Source organism: Filicampus tigris, chromosome 5 (genome assembly GCF_054856515.1).
Source record: "Filicampus tigris isolate MCC_2025a chromosome 5, RoL_Ftig_1.0, whole genome shotgun sequence".
In the NCBI taxonomy this organism is placed as follows: Eukaryota; Metazoa; Chordata; class Actinopteri; order Syngnathiformes; family Syngnathidae; genus Filicampus; species Filicampus tigris.
Window position 1 is genome coordinate 17,734,601 of NC_141221.1, and position 17,900 is coordinate 17,752,500.

Sequence of the window (17,900 nt, forward strand, 5' to 3'; positions counted from 1 at the left end):
ACAGTACAGTACAGCCCAGTCTAGTACTTCAAATAAGCGCATCACAGTAAACAAGTGGTTAGCATGTAGGCCTATACCTCATGGTTCTGAGGATCAGGATTCGAATCTTGGGGACGCTCTGGGCTTCCTTTGTGGAATTTGCATTACTCGCAAGTTTACACTTTGGGTACTCAAACCGGTCCGGGATGTGTCCCACCTCATGGCCAAAGTAAGCTGAGGCACCAGCTCACCCAAGAACCGCATGAGGACAAGCACGACAGAAACCGAACCGATGATACAGCAGACAAATTCTGTGTTCATGTAGATAATGCTCAGCTTTGAATATTGTCAAATAAAATAAAAGTTTGCATTATGTAGCTCTGCAATATCTTCATAATTTAAAAGCACATTTTGATACAGCTATTGTACTGGTTTATGACACTGAACCAAGTCCAGTGTTGTTCAATTGATTCCACAGGGAGTGTGATCATCAAGGTAGCTGTAGAGTGGCTGCAGATTAAAAGATGCAAAAGAGAAAAGGGGATTTTTTTTTATTTTTTATTATTGTAACAGTTTACTGATAAATGACAGGTGGTTGTCATGAAACCGTGATGTTAAATCTCAAAAAAAAAAAAAAAAAAAAATCATGGGCTAAAAATTCATACATAATACTTAACATTGAATAGCAAGAGAATCCATGCTTCAGAGCAGACACTCAATTCACAAAGAAATCAGGCAAAATGCCCTTTTTACTTCAATAAAAAATATTAAATCTTTTCTTCCACTGTATCCATCTTTACACGGTACATGTTTTTTTTTAATAATATAAAAATGCTTAATACTGATTGTGAAACACTGGAATTAATTTACAAACATAACAATAATAATTATAATATTAATAACAATAACAAACAATAATAATAATAATAACAATTACCATTATTTTTTTTAAACAAAAAATAAAATGGAAGAAGTCAGTCATAGTTGTTGCATCTTGGCCCGCATACACAATGTTTTGTGGGGAAAGAACAAATGGCATTTACATTTACCTGACACACAGTTACACACAAACACAGTATCAGGTCGTTGAGTGTTTCTCATTGCCATTTACAGAGTTTTGGGCACGTGTACAAAACTGCAGGCATGTGCCTCACACCGACCAATCAATAATTGTTGTCACTGTCTGTAAAGCATGGCTGGCCAATTGCGGCCCTCAAAAACCGACCTGCTTCTTCACCTCTTACAGAGCCGGATGTCTCAGCATTTAGAAGAAGGGAAAAATCTTCCAGGCGACAAGAATTTGTATCCGTTCCCAGCGGGTAGTCTGATGGAACGAGCACCAGGACTACTCCTTGTAGAAATGGTCGGTGATGGAGCCCCTTTCTTGGGACTAGAGCAGTGATGCCCATTGGAGTTCTTGCCCACTCTCTCCACTGACTGCAGCCCCAGCTCCCGCAGCTCCAGGCTGTCTTGGGTATCATTGGGGGAGCAATGTCGTGGAGACAGGTTCAGAAGGCTCAGTACATTTCTACTGGCAGATGACAGAGGACTCGGGGAGCTATGAACAGCTTTGACGGGGCCGAGATGTTGCTGAGCTGCGGCGTTCGCCCAAAAGGTCTTCAGATTGTGGATGGCTTGGACTTTCTCATCAATAACCCCTCTTCTTAATCGGTCAAGGTCTGGTGCATCGGCCGATGTGGCAGAGCCTGTGGACGAGTAGGATAGGGCAGGAGAGGGTGCACTACCAACAGGTGATTGGTGCCCAGAACTGGGAGACACATTACTGGGGGAACGCGATATGTGGCCGCTGTATGGGGAACTTGGGTACTTCAGCTTGAACTGTGCATGGTTGTCGGAAATAGGCGAAGCATGGCTGCCGTCCTTTTGTGAAGACTCTGAGACAGCCGGACTATTGTAGCCAGAGCTAATTTTCTGCAGAGAAGATGAGCGGGAGGGGGGTTTGGGTTTTGGCGAAGACTGAGCTCTGCCACTAGCGCTGCTGTTAGGACGGCTGAATGCACTCGTTTCCGAGGAGCGGAAGGCGCTACTCCGTGGTGAATTTCCCCTTGAAGTTCCACCCTCCGCCCTGGCTCGCTGTAGACTTCCGACTGCCCGTAGATGGCTGTGAGTCTCCTCCAGTATCTTCTGCGCCAGCTCCTGAGGATCAAGAGGGGGGCTCTTTTCCTCCTGAGACTTCACAGTACTGTCTGTCTCAGTGCTGGATTGATCCGATTCGCCTGTGTCTGAGCTGCTCACCTTGTTGACTTTCTGGAACGGTGAGTTTGGACTGGGAACCAGGCATGTTTTGACTGGGGAAGTGGGCGTGCTGACACTGCCTCTTGACGACACGGATACAGAGTAGCCTCTTCCAGCCCCGCTGCTTGACCTAGCAACGACTCCTCTACCTCCTCTGTGGTGGCGCTGGCTGTGGCCTGGTGGCAAAGGCAAAGAGTCACAGTGGCTCCCGAGTGGTTCACTACTGATAATAGAGAAGCCCTCATATTCCTCCTCCTCCCCTCGGGTCCCTGACATAGCAGTCGCTGCTCCGTGGGGAGACGAGCGGCTCCGGGGAACGTGAGGGTGCTTGTGGGCTGCGTAATGTGCTGCAGTACCACTGCGGTGCCGATGGCTGAGGAAGTCACAATCGGATTTGGAAGCAAAGCTCATTGAGGAGGCCACCGAGCTGAGGCTGTAGACAGAGATGGCGTCCGATGCCTGACTGTCCAGGCAGTGAGGAGAGAAGGGAAGGCTTGAATAACCCATTGGAAGAGGGTTGGAAACAGACTGCGCTGAGGCCAAAGACTCAAGGGAAGATGAGCTGTCTAGACTCAGACGCTTTGGCAGTTCTGTGGAGTCTGTAAGATGTGACGAAGAAAAAATATGACTCAAAAACAGGCACATCTTACCAAGTATGGCATGAAAACAATAAGACAAATGTATACGAACCAAATAGTGCCAGCAGAGACTGCAGAGCAAAGTGCAATGTGCGGCGGTTGGCTAGCTTGCCCGTTTTTAGCACCACTTCTTCTTGGCCTACCTCACACAAGTCAAACCCTGCATGTTCACGCAACGATAAATACATGTCATCTCGGTAAGTCATTGGATGTAATGTGGGAAGTTTCAAATGGGAACAGGTGAACTCACCAAGCGCTGCCAAAAACTCATGGCATCCGGGAAGTCTCCAAAGTTGCACACTAATGGACACCTGAATGGGCAGAAGAGAGAAGTCCTGTTCCTTCTCACCCGTCTGGAGCTGCACTAGCACCTGGTGGAGCTGGAGTAGAAGTAGAAAAAGAGAGAGGACAAAAAAAGTTGTGTCTTTAAAATGGTCACTCAAATTCTCTCATTAAATGACGTAAGGATTGTTTTCTAGGATCTGTTTTTTGTACATTTCTTGATATTTGTTTGAGCCACAAAATCTGACTGTAAATGCAGATCATTTTTACCAATAAATAGCTTTATTTTATATTCACTTAAGCACACAAATGTAAAGCTAAAGTAGTTACAGGTAGGTGTTACTCTTTTTCTATCAGCTATGAATAGGCTTTAAAGGCAAGCGAACATATTAGCAGTGCACACGTGCCTAGCCTGTTTTGTTTGGGGATTAGCTGAGAACAGAGACACCTTTGTCAACCTGATGTAACTGTTTAAGGAGTACACACATGCCTTTGTCCTCATTTCACTTTTACATCACAGCTTTATTGCTTCTACCACCTTGATCCATTTCTTTGACCAGCAATGACCCAAGAATGTAAAACACCCTAAATGCATTTAAGAAGAATGGCCATGTTTGCAATGGCAAAAGTTGTTGATATGTTACACTTCATGCATACAGATTAATTTAATAAAAACTGTCATGCAGTACTACTATACAATGATGGTGTTAAAAAAAGGTTTAGTGGGAACAAAAAGTGCGATGGATTGCAGGTTGGTGATTGCACACTTACCATCGCCACCATATTTTTAACAGCCTTCAGATTGCACAGCAGAGGAAGGGGAGAGAGAATAGCATTTTTATTGCATGCACGCACGCTAGCTCACAAGGGCTTAGGTCAATAAGAAGGACAACAATGGACAAGAAACAGTAGTGTATAAAATAATACCCTTGAAAAAAACATTTGGAGGTTGAGACATTGACGCATAATGTCACATACACTAAAAACATTACTTAAAAACTAGAAATGCTTAAAGTCACAGGTGGTAGAGCGGCACACATACTGCAGCTGATGTTCAATCATCTTGTAATTGACCATTGCTCAGTGATTATAGGTGTGAATGTGAGTGTGAATGGTTTTCTGTCTGTATGCGTGCCCTGTGATTGGCTGGTGACCAATTCAGGATGTAGTCTGCCACTTGCCCACAGCCAGCTGAGATGGGCTCCGACTTCCGCCCGACAATATCTTATTATTGTACTTTAGCATACAGAGAGCTGCTTCTAATATTTGGCATTCTAAAATAGCTAAATGAGGCAACCAAAACATTATAAAAACCTCTCAGTAGACATTTGGCCTGCTATTTATTTGTTTGTTGCTAATGGCCACTAGTGAGTAGCGGTTTTAAAACTTGCTTCCCTCACGTTACACAAAAATGCGGATAAAGATTATTCTCTGGCCTCACATGTTTGGGTGTAAGACAAGTAGACTTTACGTAAAACCAGCGCTTGAAGTAAAGCTAGTTAGGCTTTACTAGCGCATTTCAATAGAGATTAAACTGAAGCTTGAGGTGCCAGTACAACGGCGTGCATCCAGTCCTCACATAACACGGTTATGCAATGACAAATACAGGGTGACACAAAAAAACGCAAACTTTTTAACAATCCAATAAAACCAAGAGGGAAGGAAGAATTATTTTTATTCATAGTAATTGAAACCTTAAAATGTGCCATTCAAGCAAAAATGATGGCATTTTCATTAAAAAAAAAATCCTGTAGATGGCGTCCTCCTGTACGAATGCGTTCAAAAATTACGTTTTTTTTTTTTTTAGGTCACCCTGTATATACTCTATAAATTGTGTGATGCCCCCCCAAAAATATGTTGTACATGGTGTAGATGGGTCCATACCCGATTGATGAGCTGCTCCCCTGCCTCTGAAGCTGTGATGAGTTTGCACAAAGCCTGGAGTGCTTGTGGTGGCAGACCTGAGGGACAGGATCACAGCCATTTTTGTCAATATAGCAGATTCCTTAATTAGAGACTGTAGCAGCCTGGAATTTCATGTTTCATCAATGCTACATTTCAGTTGTTGGCAATTGAGCATTATGCGCATCTAAATGACATCTGACTAAAGTTTTTTCTCTCACTCCACACATTTTGTCCAGATCAGATAAGATTTGATCGATATTTGTTTTTAAGTTTCACCCTTTGTACAAGATGATTTTTTTTAATGTTGACATTTTGTGTCCATCATATTAGTCTTCCATAAATTACACCAACAACACATTTTGTTTTGAAGCTTTTGGTTGTCTGATACTAACTTTGTCAGTGATACTCACCTAGGAGTGATTGTAAAGTGGTACTGCACTGTTGGAGTCTGTCTCCTGGGTCAGCAGTGGGAAAGAAAACTGCTGCAGGAATGCCAGTGCCTGCAGAGTCAAGGCGGAAGCCCACGGCAGTTAACAGGGCCTGCCACCCAGGGACTCCCCCAACTTTATTCTCCACACTTTGCTGGGACGTGTACATTGAGTTACGTTGACCATTCTGGATCCTTTGAAGAGACTTTTCCACCTGCAAGCAGTACAACAGTAGTATCAGTAACGTGACTTTCCTTATAAAGTCCTTGACCGTGTGAGTCCATGTCTAACCAGGTGGAGTAAAACCCTCAGGGCGTCACGTGCGCGATCTGGACACTGCAGAATCTCTGCTAAAGCTTGTCCAATCAGGGAGGAGGGGCTGTTAAGTTTCACATCACTGCCAATCAGCATGTATCCTGGACAGAAAATATAACTTCAATGAGACCATATTAGCTATTTTGACGTTTCAAGTTCACTTCTGTCATTTAACATCAATATCATTCATTTTTATCACCAACCTGCCCAGTTGGAGGGGTGTGAGTACTGCTTGCTGCTCTGTACAGTTTTCATGGCATCTGCCAGCGCAGCACTAGCCTTGGTTCCATTCAGAAGGGCAGTGTAGAAGGCATGGACAAAAACCTTGGAGGCTGCCATAGGGACAGGCCACAAGGACACAAGAACACACTGCGCCCCTGCAGCCAGGAAGGACCGCGTCAAACCAACAACACCGTCGGCTGTCACCTTGCTGCTGGATTCGAGGTAGGAGCTTATGACAAAGAATCGAAAAAGAAGTGCGATTAAAAAGCAATGAAAGAATTCAAAGGTCTGTCATTCAATCACAAAATTTTGATAGTAAAACAATTCAGAGATTGCAATTTACATTTCTTGCATGAAGTACTCCACCTACCCAAGAACCACCAGCTTGACAGGTAGCCTAAGGTCCAATATATCTGCCGCTGTCAAGAGAAATTCCTGTAAGGGTGGACTGTCGCAAATACTGTCCACATCGCTGGCGTCATCTTGCATGTGGTGAGACTCTGGGTTGGTGTAGCCACTTCCAACCGATCCCTTCCTGCCTCGACCGCTGCCTCCTCTCCTCATCCCAGTACCTCTGCCGATTGTTCCTCCTCCCACGTTAGCGCCTGCTGCGCCGGGTGTGCTTTCTGGGTTCGGAGTGAGCACCAGAGCAGCCAATTTCCACGAAATGTGAGTAGCAAAGTGGGCACACTCCGCCTGTGTGAGGGCACTCATGACCCTCTCTTTTGTCGCTGCAGTGCCAGACAGTGGTTGGCATCCTAACAGCTCAGCTACCATGAGGGCCTCCTCTTCTGCAGAGGGCATTGGTCCCCACAGCCAGCGGTCCATCACCGGTGAGGGCAGCCTAGGGTTTCCCACCACAGCTGCCATTGACACCCCTCCACAGGAAACTGATCCAGGACGCCGGGGGTGAACCTTAAGTCAAGACAATGCAAAAAGGTTGCCTTCTTCCATTTCAAGACAATGGCCTAATATGTCATTAAATATGAGAAAATTCATGTCAATTGTGACCATCCAAATAAAAGGTTCAACCTTTGCACAGGATCCGAGGCCCTGGATTGAGGGAACAGCAATGAGGCTAAAACGCTCGTATAGATACTCATTGGATGAACTTCCTTTGAGCAGAGCGAAGGGGATAAGATAAAGTTCTCCCTCCAGCACCATGACGAGTTGTCTGTGTCTGCCCACCGGACCACTGGAGTGCATCAAGCCCTGTTGGACAAAATGATAAGCGAACAGATGGGCAGTTAAAAGATAAAAAATGATGTGTTGGCTGACCCCGCCTCAGACCTGAAGTCAGAAAGGTAACACTCACCCCCTCCATAGGTGCAATGAGCAAATCATAAAGTGCTCTGAGGGGAGGCTTCCCGAGGTTGCCGGAGCGATGAGGCAGGGAAGAACAGCCATCTTTGGCAGGTGACATGGTGTTACTGAACAGACTGGTCATGCTCTGGCAGCTCCTACAAAAGCACAACATCAGACTGTAAATTAGACATTCCTGCTGTGTATCCAATTATGTTAAGGAACTTAATTACCTTAATATACCACCACTAGGTGACATTATTCTTCTATTCCGGTCCCCCCCCCCCCCCCACATACCAAGTCATTTTCACTATTTTAGGGCAAAAGATACTTTGAGCAGAAGTATGGACATTTCTTAATTAAATATGAACTGCCCATATTCATGGAATGAAAATAAGGCAAGTCTAAGTCTAAAAACTGTGTTAAGATAACTTACAGTATGTATGTGACACAATATGATGCATCTGCATGAATAACATGAAAACTATGAATATTTTAGATTTGCATTATTTAATATTTTATTCAGTTGTCAATTGACGTGTCTTCCCCGCTGAGACGAGCCATGTGCCTTAGCAGCACCATTTGCTGTGTGCATATGGCTCCAGCAACACACACAAGTGCTGCCACTGCAGTTTGTGGGAATTTTAGTGTTCTTGATGTGTGTAAAGAGTTGCACAACACGCTGATCTCAAACTATAGTGGAGTCCACAAGGTGGCAGGATTGAGCTTTGGTAGTCTGCAACTGGACTGTTCAGTTACCTTCCAATAGCAGTGATTTCTTTTGAGGAAGAGTAAGATTGTCCTCACATTTGTCTATTTAAAATACCGTCCAAATTAAAGCAGCGCAGCATTGCTGGACCAATGACTTTGGTGACAAATTAGAATAATTTGACAGATGTGTTTTACTTTGGTTCCCTGTGTCATCAAGAAGACTCAACACACTGGGAACTTGCTAATGATGGCCATAGGGTAAAAAGCCTTTGGTGCAGCAGGAGCACAGGGCCAAGTTTTATTGCCACACTTGTCACAAGCCTCCATCTGCTCTTTCGTCCGAGGTTCAGCCAAAAAGCATCAAGTCAGCCGTTCTGGGAGCCTGGGGCGACTAGCTCGCTCTCTCACTCACTTGCTCTCTCGCTCACTCACTCACTCACTCACTCACTCACTCACTCACTCACTCACTCACTCACTATTTCAGCCCCTTGGCAAGAGCCTCGATGGAAAGCAAACAATCGTTTGTTAGCCTGACAGGATGGAAGAATGAGAGAGGGGGAAAGGGATAATAATCTGAGACAAGATGTGTGTCAAGTGTAGAGAAACAATGAAGAGAAAAGACAGAGCGTGCTTAGGGTGGTTTGCATGTGAGGGTGCCTAATTTGGGCAAAAAACAACTTCAAAAGTCAAAATGGAGTTTAAAAAAAAAAATTAAAATAAACTACAACCCAATGTAAGTTTTATGTTCCAGTTCCCTAACAGCATTGGTCATTAACCAAACCATGTTTGATACACCTGGAATAGTTAATCAGTCTATAGACCAGTCTCTAACCATTTACTTTAGTTTTAATGATAACATATAATAATTGTTAATAATATTATTAGTGTTATGTACAGTATGAGTTTTAAAATGTACTGTTGCACGAAAAAAAGAAAAACAATTGTGAATCACATAATAGTTAGTTACTAGCATTCCTGAAGAGATTTTTTTGTTTTAGTTTTGGATGATTAATTTCTGACCTCAAAGTCCAGTGAGCTAGCACAATTCTGGATTCTAACCCTAACCCTAACCCTAAATTTCACATTACTGTTCAATTTGGTAAAATGTCAAGAGCTCTTCAGGATGCCGGATGGTCTCTTCTCATTTTTATGACAGAGGGTCTAATAAGTGTGTCCAAAAACACGTGTAAAACGTATTTACATTTGATTGTCTCTTATTAAAATACTTCTTTTATAAACCTTTCTCTGAATTATGGGTTAATTTAGTCAGCGGACAGCCTTCATTCCTTGAACGTTTCAGCAATAAATGCAGTGCACATGCAGCTTATCATAATGACCCAGAAGGTTTCTTTGTTTTTTTTTTGTTTTTTTGGTGAGATCAATGTTAGGCTCCACAGCACAAGGAGTGTTATATTCCCTGGCTTTTTTGAAGCCCCCAAGAATGAGTGGATTATTACTGGGAGACCATTAAAGTGGCTTAATGAGCACCGAGACTCAATTAAAGATGGAATTATCCTCTCATCAAAGAGAAGCTCAATAAAGGACGAGGACCGAGCAATATGACCCAGTCACACACACATTCACTTGTGTCCATAATCTACCCGGTGTACACTACTATTCAATCAGCACCAGTGTGAATGAGTGCCTTGCTTAGTGTCAATAAAAATGCTTTGAACAAACTACCGTACAGTACTCACGGTGAAATGTACAGTCTTAAATGTGTACCAAAATGCAGGGATGGCAGATAAATAACCAAGACAGTAGTGTCAATGTCTGGCATGTACCGTATACAGCAGGGATGCCCACACTTTTTCAGCCTGAGAGCTACTTATGACATGACCGAGTCAAAATGATCTACCGCCTACTAAAAATGCAAAACACATTATTTATAAATACATTGAGAATTATTTTTATATGTACCGTATATGCTGGTGAACCTTGCATGACTGCATCAACCTTTATAGCACGATCGACGTAATGGGCACCCCTGGTATATAGTATGACCACACGGACCCAGTCCATCAGGAACAGGCAGATGATAGAGGCTTTAGAGGCTTGGCTCTACTCTATTTAATAAAGGATTTCACATGCTGCCTTTGCATAGACTGAACAAATAGCAAATCACTCCTTTCACAAGTGAATCCTGAACTAAAGAAGCTTTCGTCTTTTCTTTACTCGGTTGAACTCTATGGACTTTCTATCTACTCTCCATGAGCGTACATGTCCAGATACTTTGCAACGTTCTCCTTACCTGTTGAAAAGATTGTTTCTGGACACCATGCGCAAGAAGCCTGTAGGATCAGTGACAGAGTTAAGCTTGTTGTTTAACTCCTCAAATTGTTGGTCCAACAAATCTCCCGCTTCGCTCTCTGTCTCGCTGCTTGAACACCCTCTAAAAAAAAAAAAAAAGAGGATGAGACATGAGACAGTCCCTGTCACTGCAGTATTGGCACAAGAACTGTACTTCCGCTAAGTAGACGGTGTAAAGACATGCTTCCCTTTGAATAAATGAAAAAAGATGCTTATATGCCCAAAATATAGACAGTTCAACCCACACATGGATGGCCTAAATTCGTTTGGCTTGGTTGGAAAACCCTGGCGGAGTGTAATCCCTTCATTACAATGCTGATGATGTTGATCCAGCCATTGAGTGAACCACCCCCGCCCACTATCGCTCCCTTCATTATGTCCATCTGAAAAAAGTCCTCGTCATGTAACTCTATAATAGCATCTTACTCCTACTACAGTATCTCAGTATAAAAATCAACATGCAACATGAGATTTAGCTACCTGAGCTGTTTATAGTACAAAAGCAGATATTAGCTATACACATTTAGAGGCCGAAAACAAGTATTATCAATTTTACCTTTACAAACATAATAATGTTGGGATTTGTTAGACACTGTTAGAGAGACTATCATTGGACAGTACAGCATACCAATTGATTTTGTTTGTGTAGTGTAAAATTTGTCTAAATATAACTCAAAATTCAACCACTATAATTATTAAATGGGTACCTCTCTGACGGTGTCAATCAAACAGATCAATTTGAATAGTTCTATGGGATGGGGTTTGATACAGCTCTTGCATTGTTTCTCATTAGATTGTTAAGGTGTTTTGGCTTGTGAGTTTACATATTCCAATATATTGACAACAAGTGTCTAATGAGCAACATCCTTTCCTCTCAATACACTCTTCACTTTGGCACACATCCTCTCTCAAGTCTTCATCCCATTCACGATGTGGTTTCACTGTAATACGGGTGCTGCTTATCTTTTGCTCTGCAATGGAGGATGAATGGGATCAACAGTGTTGCCATATTGTGCCCATTCAAGCGCTAGTTGAGAGTGCAGCTTCCCATCGGAGGGATAAATGAGCTGGTAATGGGGGAGGAGGCCCCCAGCCTGTTGTCGAGTGGAGAGGCAGGTGTCACAGGCCACCTGGTCAGTGCAGTTCAAACAGCATTTCCAGTAAATGTGACTAATGTCAAAAGCAATACAGACACATGGATCATAGAGGTCCAAACTACACTCTAGATTTACTGTAACCTGCCACATTTACTATGCTCCTGGCTATTTGCCCTGCTTACTGTTTGGTCTTTGACTAGCTTATTGATTTTTGCTGCTGCATCTTCTTTCTCATTTTGTGAATTCTTCTTTTGAAATGTGTCAGCTTGGCTGTTTTGTGTGTTATGAAGAGAGTGGCCAATGAAAGAGCCATCATTCCACCTCAATGCAAAGACGATTTTGTACCAAAGCTAGGATTGGAGACTTGCTTTATGATCACTGTGAGCAATGAGGTGGAATAACACTCACTTTCAACGACTCACACACTTCATATACTGTAACGCAGTGGAGGAAATCCTCTTGTTCAATATTTCCAGTTTTTATGCATTACCTTACTGTGTGACAAAATCTGTCAACTAACTTGAAATAAGCTCACCTGCTGTAATATGATTCAACTCCAAGGGCCTCTCGTGCACTGGCAATGTGCTGCTCCAATGATGAGGCACTGACCACCCCTCCACCACCGCTACCTCCTTCCTGGAAGTCTGACCCAACTTCTGATATGCCCTCACCCAAGTACACCTCATGGAACTTCAGAATGCCTGTGGAGACAAAGAGAGGACCCATGTAAATGTTGTCATTTTCACCACCCATAAACTGAGTTTTACCCTTTATAAACAACAAATCAAATTAGCAAATAGCGGAAGCCGCCTTAGTGGTTGCCGAACTTTGTCTCAGGGAACCCCCTTGTGTACCCCCACTGCTTCACCCCAACCACATGAGGAAGTTTGAATGAAAACAACAAAGCAGTATGCTTAGTCATGTTGACATTTTGACAACAGTCATGATTTATGATTGAGCCATAAATCGAAACGGACACTTGAGGGGCAAATGCGGGGTTTTGGAAATCTACTCAGAACTCCGCTTGAATCATTAACTGTGAATAATCAATGAATAAACCAGACTGTTGTTGAAAAATAATAATCCTGGACATCTGCTGTGCAAAACACAGTCCCCTACATTTTTGGAGCGTTCATGGCCAAGGGCTAATGTCAAGACGATAAAACAATAAACAAATTCAACGCTCAACCCTCAAATATTTTTCTCATAATACAAAGAAAGTTTGAATCTGCAAAAGATACCATGTTCAGTAGTGCATCTGCGGAGATAAATTAATAAAACACATTCCATTCAATAAAATATAAGTGTAAGCTGTCTTTGCCATCTGGTATACACTATGACAGCTCTGCTGACTATTGAGGCGTAATGATGGGAACTAGAGCACAAGGCCGTATTATGTCAATGCAAACGTGAGTGCATTTAGCTGTGCATGTGTTTTGCTTCGTGTGACTTCGTGTCATTTACTGTACATGTCCATTCAGGATATGAAACCGTTATGCGATTTACAGCTAAGCAATTACAACATTTGTAGCCCCTTTTCATGAGTGCAGCCCTTTCAGACAGCGACGTGTTTGTGTACCAGCTGGTTACCAGGGAATGCCAGGAAGTGAACAGACAGGCGATTAACGAGCAAGTGGTTGCCTATTAACTTGGGACAAAATAAAGTGCTTTGATGATCTCTATTGTCCCTGAACAGTTGCCTTCATCCGCATCAATAATGCTTGGGTTCCAAGTTCATTAGGTTGCCTCTGAGCTGGATTTGATCAAATGTTAAAGCGTGGTGGAATGGGACACGGGTCGTGGCTTTTATTTGCCCCTTTTGCACCAAGGATCAGTAGCAAAGAGCTCAGTATGGCAATCGTGTGACATGCGCTAATCACACTCAAAGAAAATGGGTCCGCTTAAGACGCTGGAATTTCACGACTCATAAAAGATCAGGCATCTTAGTGCCACAGCCTGCGTTTCTGCGACCCAGTAGTCGACGAGATGAGAAAGCACTGCACAAAAAAAGCGTTCAAAAACTGAAGGAAACTAAGAAAAGCAGGGTGAGGAAAAAAACAACAAAGAGATGCAAATAAAATCTATGTTCAACAGAGATGTGTTTAGTTTTTGTCAGGTGGGAAGATATTGCCAGTGTTGTTTGGCTCTGTCACTAACAATTAGCATGGTTCACAGGCAGAATCCCTGTGGGGTGGGGAGCCGAATCTCAACAGTGAAGTGGCAGGTGGTGCTTTAGCATGGTGTGAAAACTGGCCTCCATGAACCCGCAGCTCAAAATAACACTAGAAAGTTTGAAAGGGCAAGTAAATCGCTATATTTCAAATTTGAATTACTCTAGGTCCATCTGATTTCTTCATTTTGTATATGGTGAAGACATTTTACCTGGGATTAAATATATTTAAAAAAAACCAAAAAAACAGAGGTGGGCATTTTACAAAATTTTGCTGGTCCGTCATTTGTCATCTGTCAGCATACCCGTCTGTCATTCGTCAGTCCGTCATTTTCCGTGACAAATTGTAATCGTCAGTCTGCCAGTCAGTCCGTCATTTAAATCCGTCAGTTAGTCCATCGGAAGCCCCTTGGGCTGTCAGTCGGTCCCCACAAAAAACTTCAGAAAAACGGGCGTCCGTCTTCTGACGGAATGCCCACCTCTCAAAAATACCATCCTGATTATTTGGTAAATTGACAGATTCAATGGATAAATAAACCAGCTATGAAATGTGGACTTTAAAAAACACTAGATAGATGTTGGGTGAACATACTCCAAGCCAAGCCACTTCTTACCTGCTCCTGGAGCTAGTAGCCAACTGTACAGGTAACCAGCAGCCATGGAAAAATAAAGTACCAACGCCCTCTGGCTGTTGACGGTGTCCAAAATGTGCTCCACTGTTACTGGGGTGTAGGGATCTGAGTCCTGTTGGCCGGTCTGCCTTTCAACTAAAAGGTCAGCGAAAGCTCGTGTACGTCCTCGCTCTGCCACCGCGAGAGCCTCATCATGGTGGCCTGTCGTGTGCAGACATTGGTACTCAGAAAAAAATACATCCAAAACATAGCAGTTTTAAGTAACTGACAGGAATTTGAAGTTAGGAGGAAACATACCTAGGCTCACAAGGACCCTCTGGAGAGCCTGGTAGCAAGAAGTTTGCAGGTCAAACAGGGAAAGTTTGTAGTCTGTGCTGTGCTGTGCTTCATGTCTGATGGTCTCAAATAGTGCAGATGCCCGGTAAAGCTGCAATAATGATAGCAATAACAGCAATTCAGATACCGTCGCCTTTTTTTTTTTATTACTTGAACTATAAAATCACCTTAACTAAAAGTGGTTTTGAGTCACTGAGTGTATTTTCACATTGACTTACGCAACAGGTTTTGATCAAGTTTCAGGGCTCACAGCTTATCCAAGGTAAAATGCATATACTTTCAAGGTCCATTTTAATCTGTAGATTTGTATACAAATATGAGACTACTAAATTGATGATCTATCATTTAAAAAGATGGTAAGCCTGCAGAGGAGTAAGACGTGCAAGTGATCGTTTGATTAGATTTAGTTGCTAGTACCTAATTCAGACACTTTAAGCACTGCCAAACCACCATAGGAATTATGAAATTTGGGAGCAGCAAGTTTGTTTCGACCATAAAAGTGTGATAGTAAAAATGTGTGAACTGATCAAAAAATGCTTTCTGCCACTAGGTGGTATCATCACACCTACCCGTTCCAGCCCGCTCCCCAGCGGTCTAAACTAGGAAGCCACTTGAATTTGTTGATGAATTACCATGTAACTCAAGTGAACATCTCTTCAGTTCTTATTTGAATGGACATGGAAAAGGCCAAACCATTATCTTAGGTGGGCAGTAACCTCACACTGCTTGGTGTCCCTGTAGTTACTGGATGCATTTATTTAGTGTCATATGTTATATTTCGAAGAGCAGAGAGATGATGGAAAGGCATTGTTGTGGGGAGTGTTGCACTTTGCCCAACAGAGCTGGCTAGGAGTGCTGATTCATTGAAGCCTTTATTGATTTCCTATTCCTGCGCCAATGGCCATGCTGTAGGATGACTGAAAGTGCTACAGAGCCACTCTCCAGGAGTCCCGGCCAACACAAAGGCTAAAGCACTCTGCTCACATTGCTTGATCACAGTCACACAAGACAAACAGCTGCAGTAAATAAAGGTTGCAGCTCAAGGTGAAATGATTTGTATCAACAGCGTTTTGATTCGAGATCGAGAGAGAGAGAGAGAGAGAGAGATTCTTTTTAGCACACATGCATAGACTGTAGCTCATCTGGAATATCCCAAGGTCATGCTGTCAGAGGGAGTGGAGTGTAGAGATCAGTCGAGAATCTGTTAGCTGCGCTACGTTAGTGCTAGGAGAAGCTGTGAGTCCCTGGGTGATTCTGCTGATAGGGCTGTGGGCTGATTACTGCAGTGCTTGTCCCATTTGTAAGATTTTGCAGACACCCCTTTAAAAGTGAAACTCATTTCTCAAAGCAACTTGCTTGCCAATTCCAGATGTGTTGTGTCCGTGGTGACCTGTCGGACTGTGGTCCAGACAACAGGGACGCGAATTCAAAATGTCACCAAATCCAACATGGCTTTTATCTGACATGTTAAGTAAATGTCAGCGTCGTACGGAACCAGTGATGCGAGTTGGATGCACACGCTCTTCAAGTCATTTCTATAAAAAAAAAAAAAAACAACAACCGCCCCAGGAAACGTCCCTCTCAGACAAATTACATCAACGGTAAACAAAATGTTTAATCTGCAGAAAGGCACTGAAATGTAAGTAACCATCAATTTATTGATTGTTATTGCTCTTCTAACATATGGATGTCAAGTGGTTGTCAGAAGAGTATTGTTGTACTGATTAAAATTAACACAGGTCAATTTGAGTGTCACAGTGAACAACAGGTCCATACCAATGATTTTACATACAGAGATGATGAAGAATGTGAGGTCAAGTGCTTTCATTCTGCACATATGCTTTATGAATATCAATTATGAGGGTCATGGGATTTACTGAGGCTAACACATTCAAGAACACCCACTGAATCTATATTAGAGGACAACTTATACTTGGAAGCGTTATCCTTGTTGCTGTATACGGCAAAATTGATTGCATACAATGACTTTGATCAACACCCTTTTTGAGGATAATACAGAGCTATTCCAAATGACCCAATTGACCTGAGCATAAAAATGTAGTACCTGGGCATAATTAGACATAATAATAAAGGCATTTAATTTCCATGGTTTTCAGTCAATTGTCAGATTTGTTGCTGAACCTCAGATATTAGTTTAAACCTTAAATACTATTAAATGCAGTGAATGGGAATGATGAAAGGCCACTTTCACACTGCAGGTCTAGATGTCCAATTCTCATTTTTTTTGTGAAATCTGATCTTTTTATGTGCTCATTCACATTACAAAAACAAATGCTACTTGTAATGTGAACGTATCGCGTCCGTGGTGTGACACGCACACGATGTGATCTACATATCGAGTTATACACGTAAAAAAATGATGTCACGTGGCACGATGTTTTCGGAAACAAGTGGGATTTATATCCACATACAAAGTGGATAAAAAAATTAATCGGAATTGTACTGTTCGCATTGCATGAAAAAAATCAGATATGTAACGCATATGGGCAGAAAAAAAAAAAAAAAAAACTTTTTACGTACAATTCGGGTTGCGTACCAAATTTTCGGAGAAAAATTACCACTATTCAAGTACCATTTTCAACAAACGGTCTTCGCATGGACGAGCGGATGCACATAGGTTATAATTCTTCTCGCGCTGCGTAACCATCATTGGCAACGTGCATAAAGCATTGCTGTGATCTGAACAAGCGATATCCCTCCGCAGTTGAAGGCGGAAGCTGTTACATATGTAGTCGGAAGTTCCACCTCCGCATTTATGAGTATCCAATGACAAATGGCCGTTGCGTTTGTGACGTCCGAAAATCATTTAATTTTCATCCCCAAAAAATCTAATTAAAATCTGTAAATTGTTAAAATGCAGAGTAGTTGTTAACCAAGAGAACAAACCATTACTGTTGATGTAATCACGTCATACAGGTGTCCCCGCATGTTGTCTCAAGGCGAAAGTTCCACCTACATACAATATATTGTATTCACCCAATTAAAAATGGCAAAAGTGGCCGTGTTGAATGAATGCGGAATCCTGTGTTGACTGACACATTGAACCTTTCCCTGAGACGTAAATAAAGCGCTAAACAATCAGAATGGCCCTTAGGAAAAGGGAAACTGCTAAAGGGAGTGTTTTTGGAAGTGCTTGTCATACAGGAGCAGAAAGATTTGTGCTCTTCTTTTCAATGACAATGTGACATCATGCTTAATGATTTATTTATTTTTTTTTACAGATAAAGACAACTTTCTCTGAATTAGTAGACATAAACACTTGAATCAGGTTTATTCCATGCTAAGACTTTTTCAGT

At 42.5% G+C, this 17,900-nt stretch overlaps 1 protein-coding gene across 3 annotated transcripts in view; it reads right to left on the minus strand.

The window, feature by feature from the left end:
- Nucleotides 1-575: 575 nt before the first annotated feature.
- The window catches only part of LOC147147626 (tetratricopeptide repeat protein 28-like), a 203,552-nt gene continuing 186,227 nt past the window's right edge, over nt 576-17,900 (minus strand). For 2 of the 3 annotated variants that reach the window (XM_086031237.1, XM_086031240.1), the window contains 15 exons: nt 14,545-14,674; nt 14,230-14,448; nt 11,981-12,146; nt 10,290-10,430; nt 7,341-7,485; nt 7,058-7,237; nt 6,396-6,940; nt 6,007-6,254; nt 5,780-5,904; nt 5,471-5,702; nt 5,040-5,116; nt 3,927-3,950; nt 3,124-3,253; nt 2,926-3,033; nt 576-2,834 (listed from right to left, as the gene is read on the minus strand). In XM_086031237.1, the coding sequence (XP_085887363.1) occupies nt 1,237-2,834; nt 2,926-3,033; nt 3,124-3,253; nt 3,927-3,950; nt 5,040-5,116; nt 5,471-5,702; nt 5,780-5,904; nt 6,007-6,254; nt 6,396-6,940; nt 7,058-7,237; nt 7,341-7,485; nt 10,290-10,430; nt 11,981-12,146; nt 14,230-14,448; nt 14,545-14,674 (4,068 nt within the window). In that variant the 3' untranslated portion in view covers nt 576-1,236. The remainder of the gene's footprint in view (nt 2,835-2,925; nt 3,034-3,123; nt 3,254-3,926; nt 3,951-5,039; nt 5,117-5,470; nt 5,703-5,779; nt 5,905-6,006; nt 6,255-6,395; nt 6,941-7,057; nt 7,238-7,340; nt 7,486-10,289; nt 10,431-11,980; nt 12,147-14,229; nt 14,449-14,544; nt 14,675-17,900) is intronic. The other variant, XM_086031238.1, reaches the window with a different exon arrangement.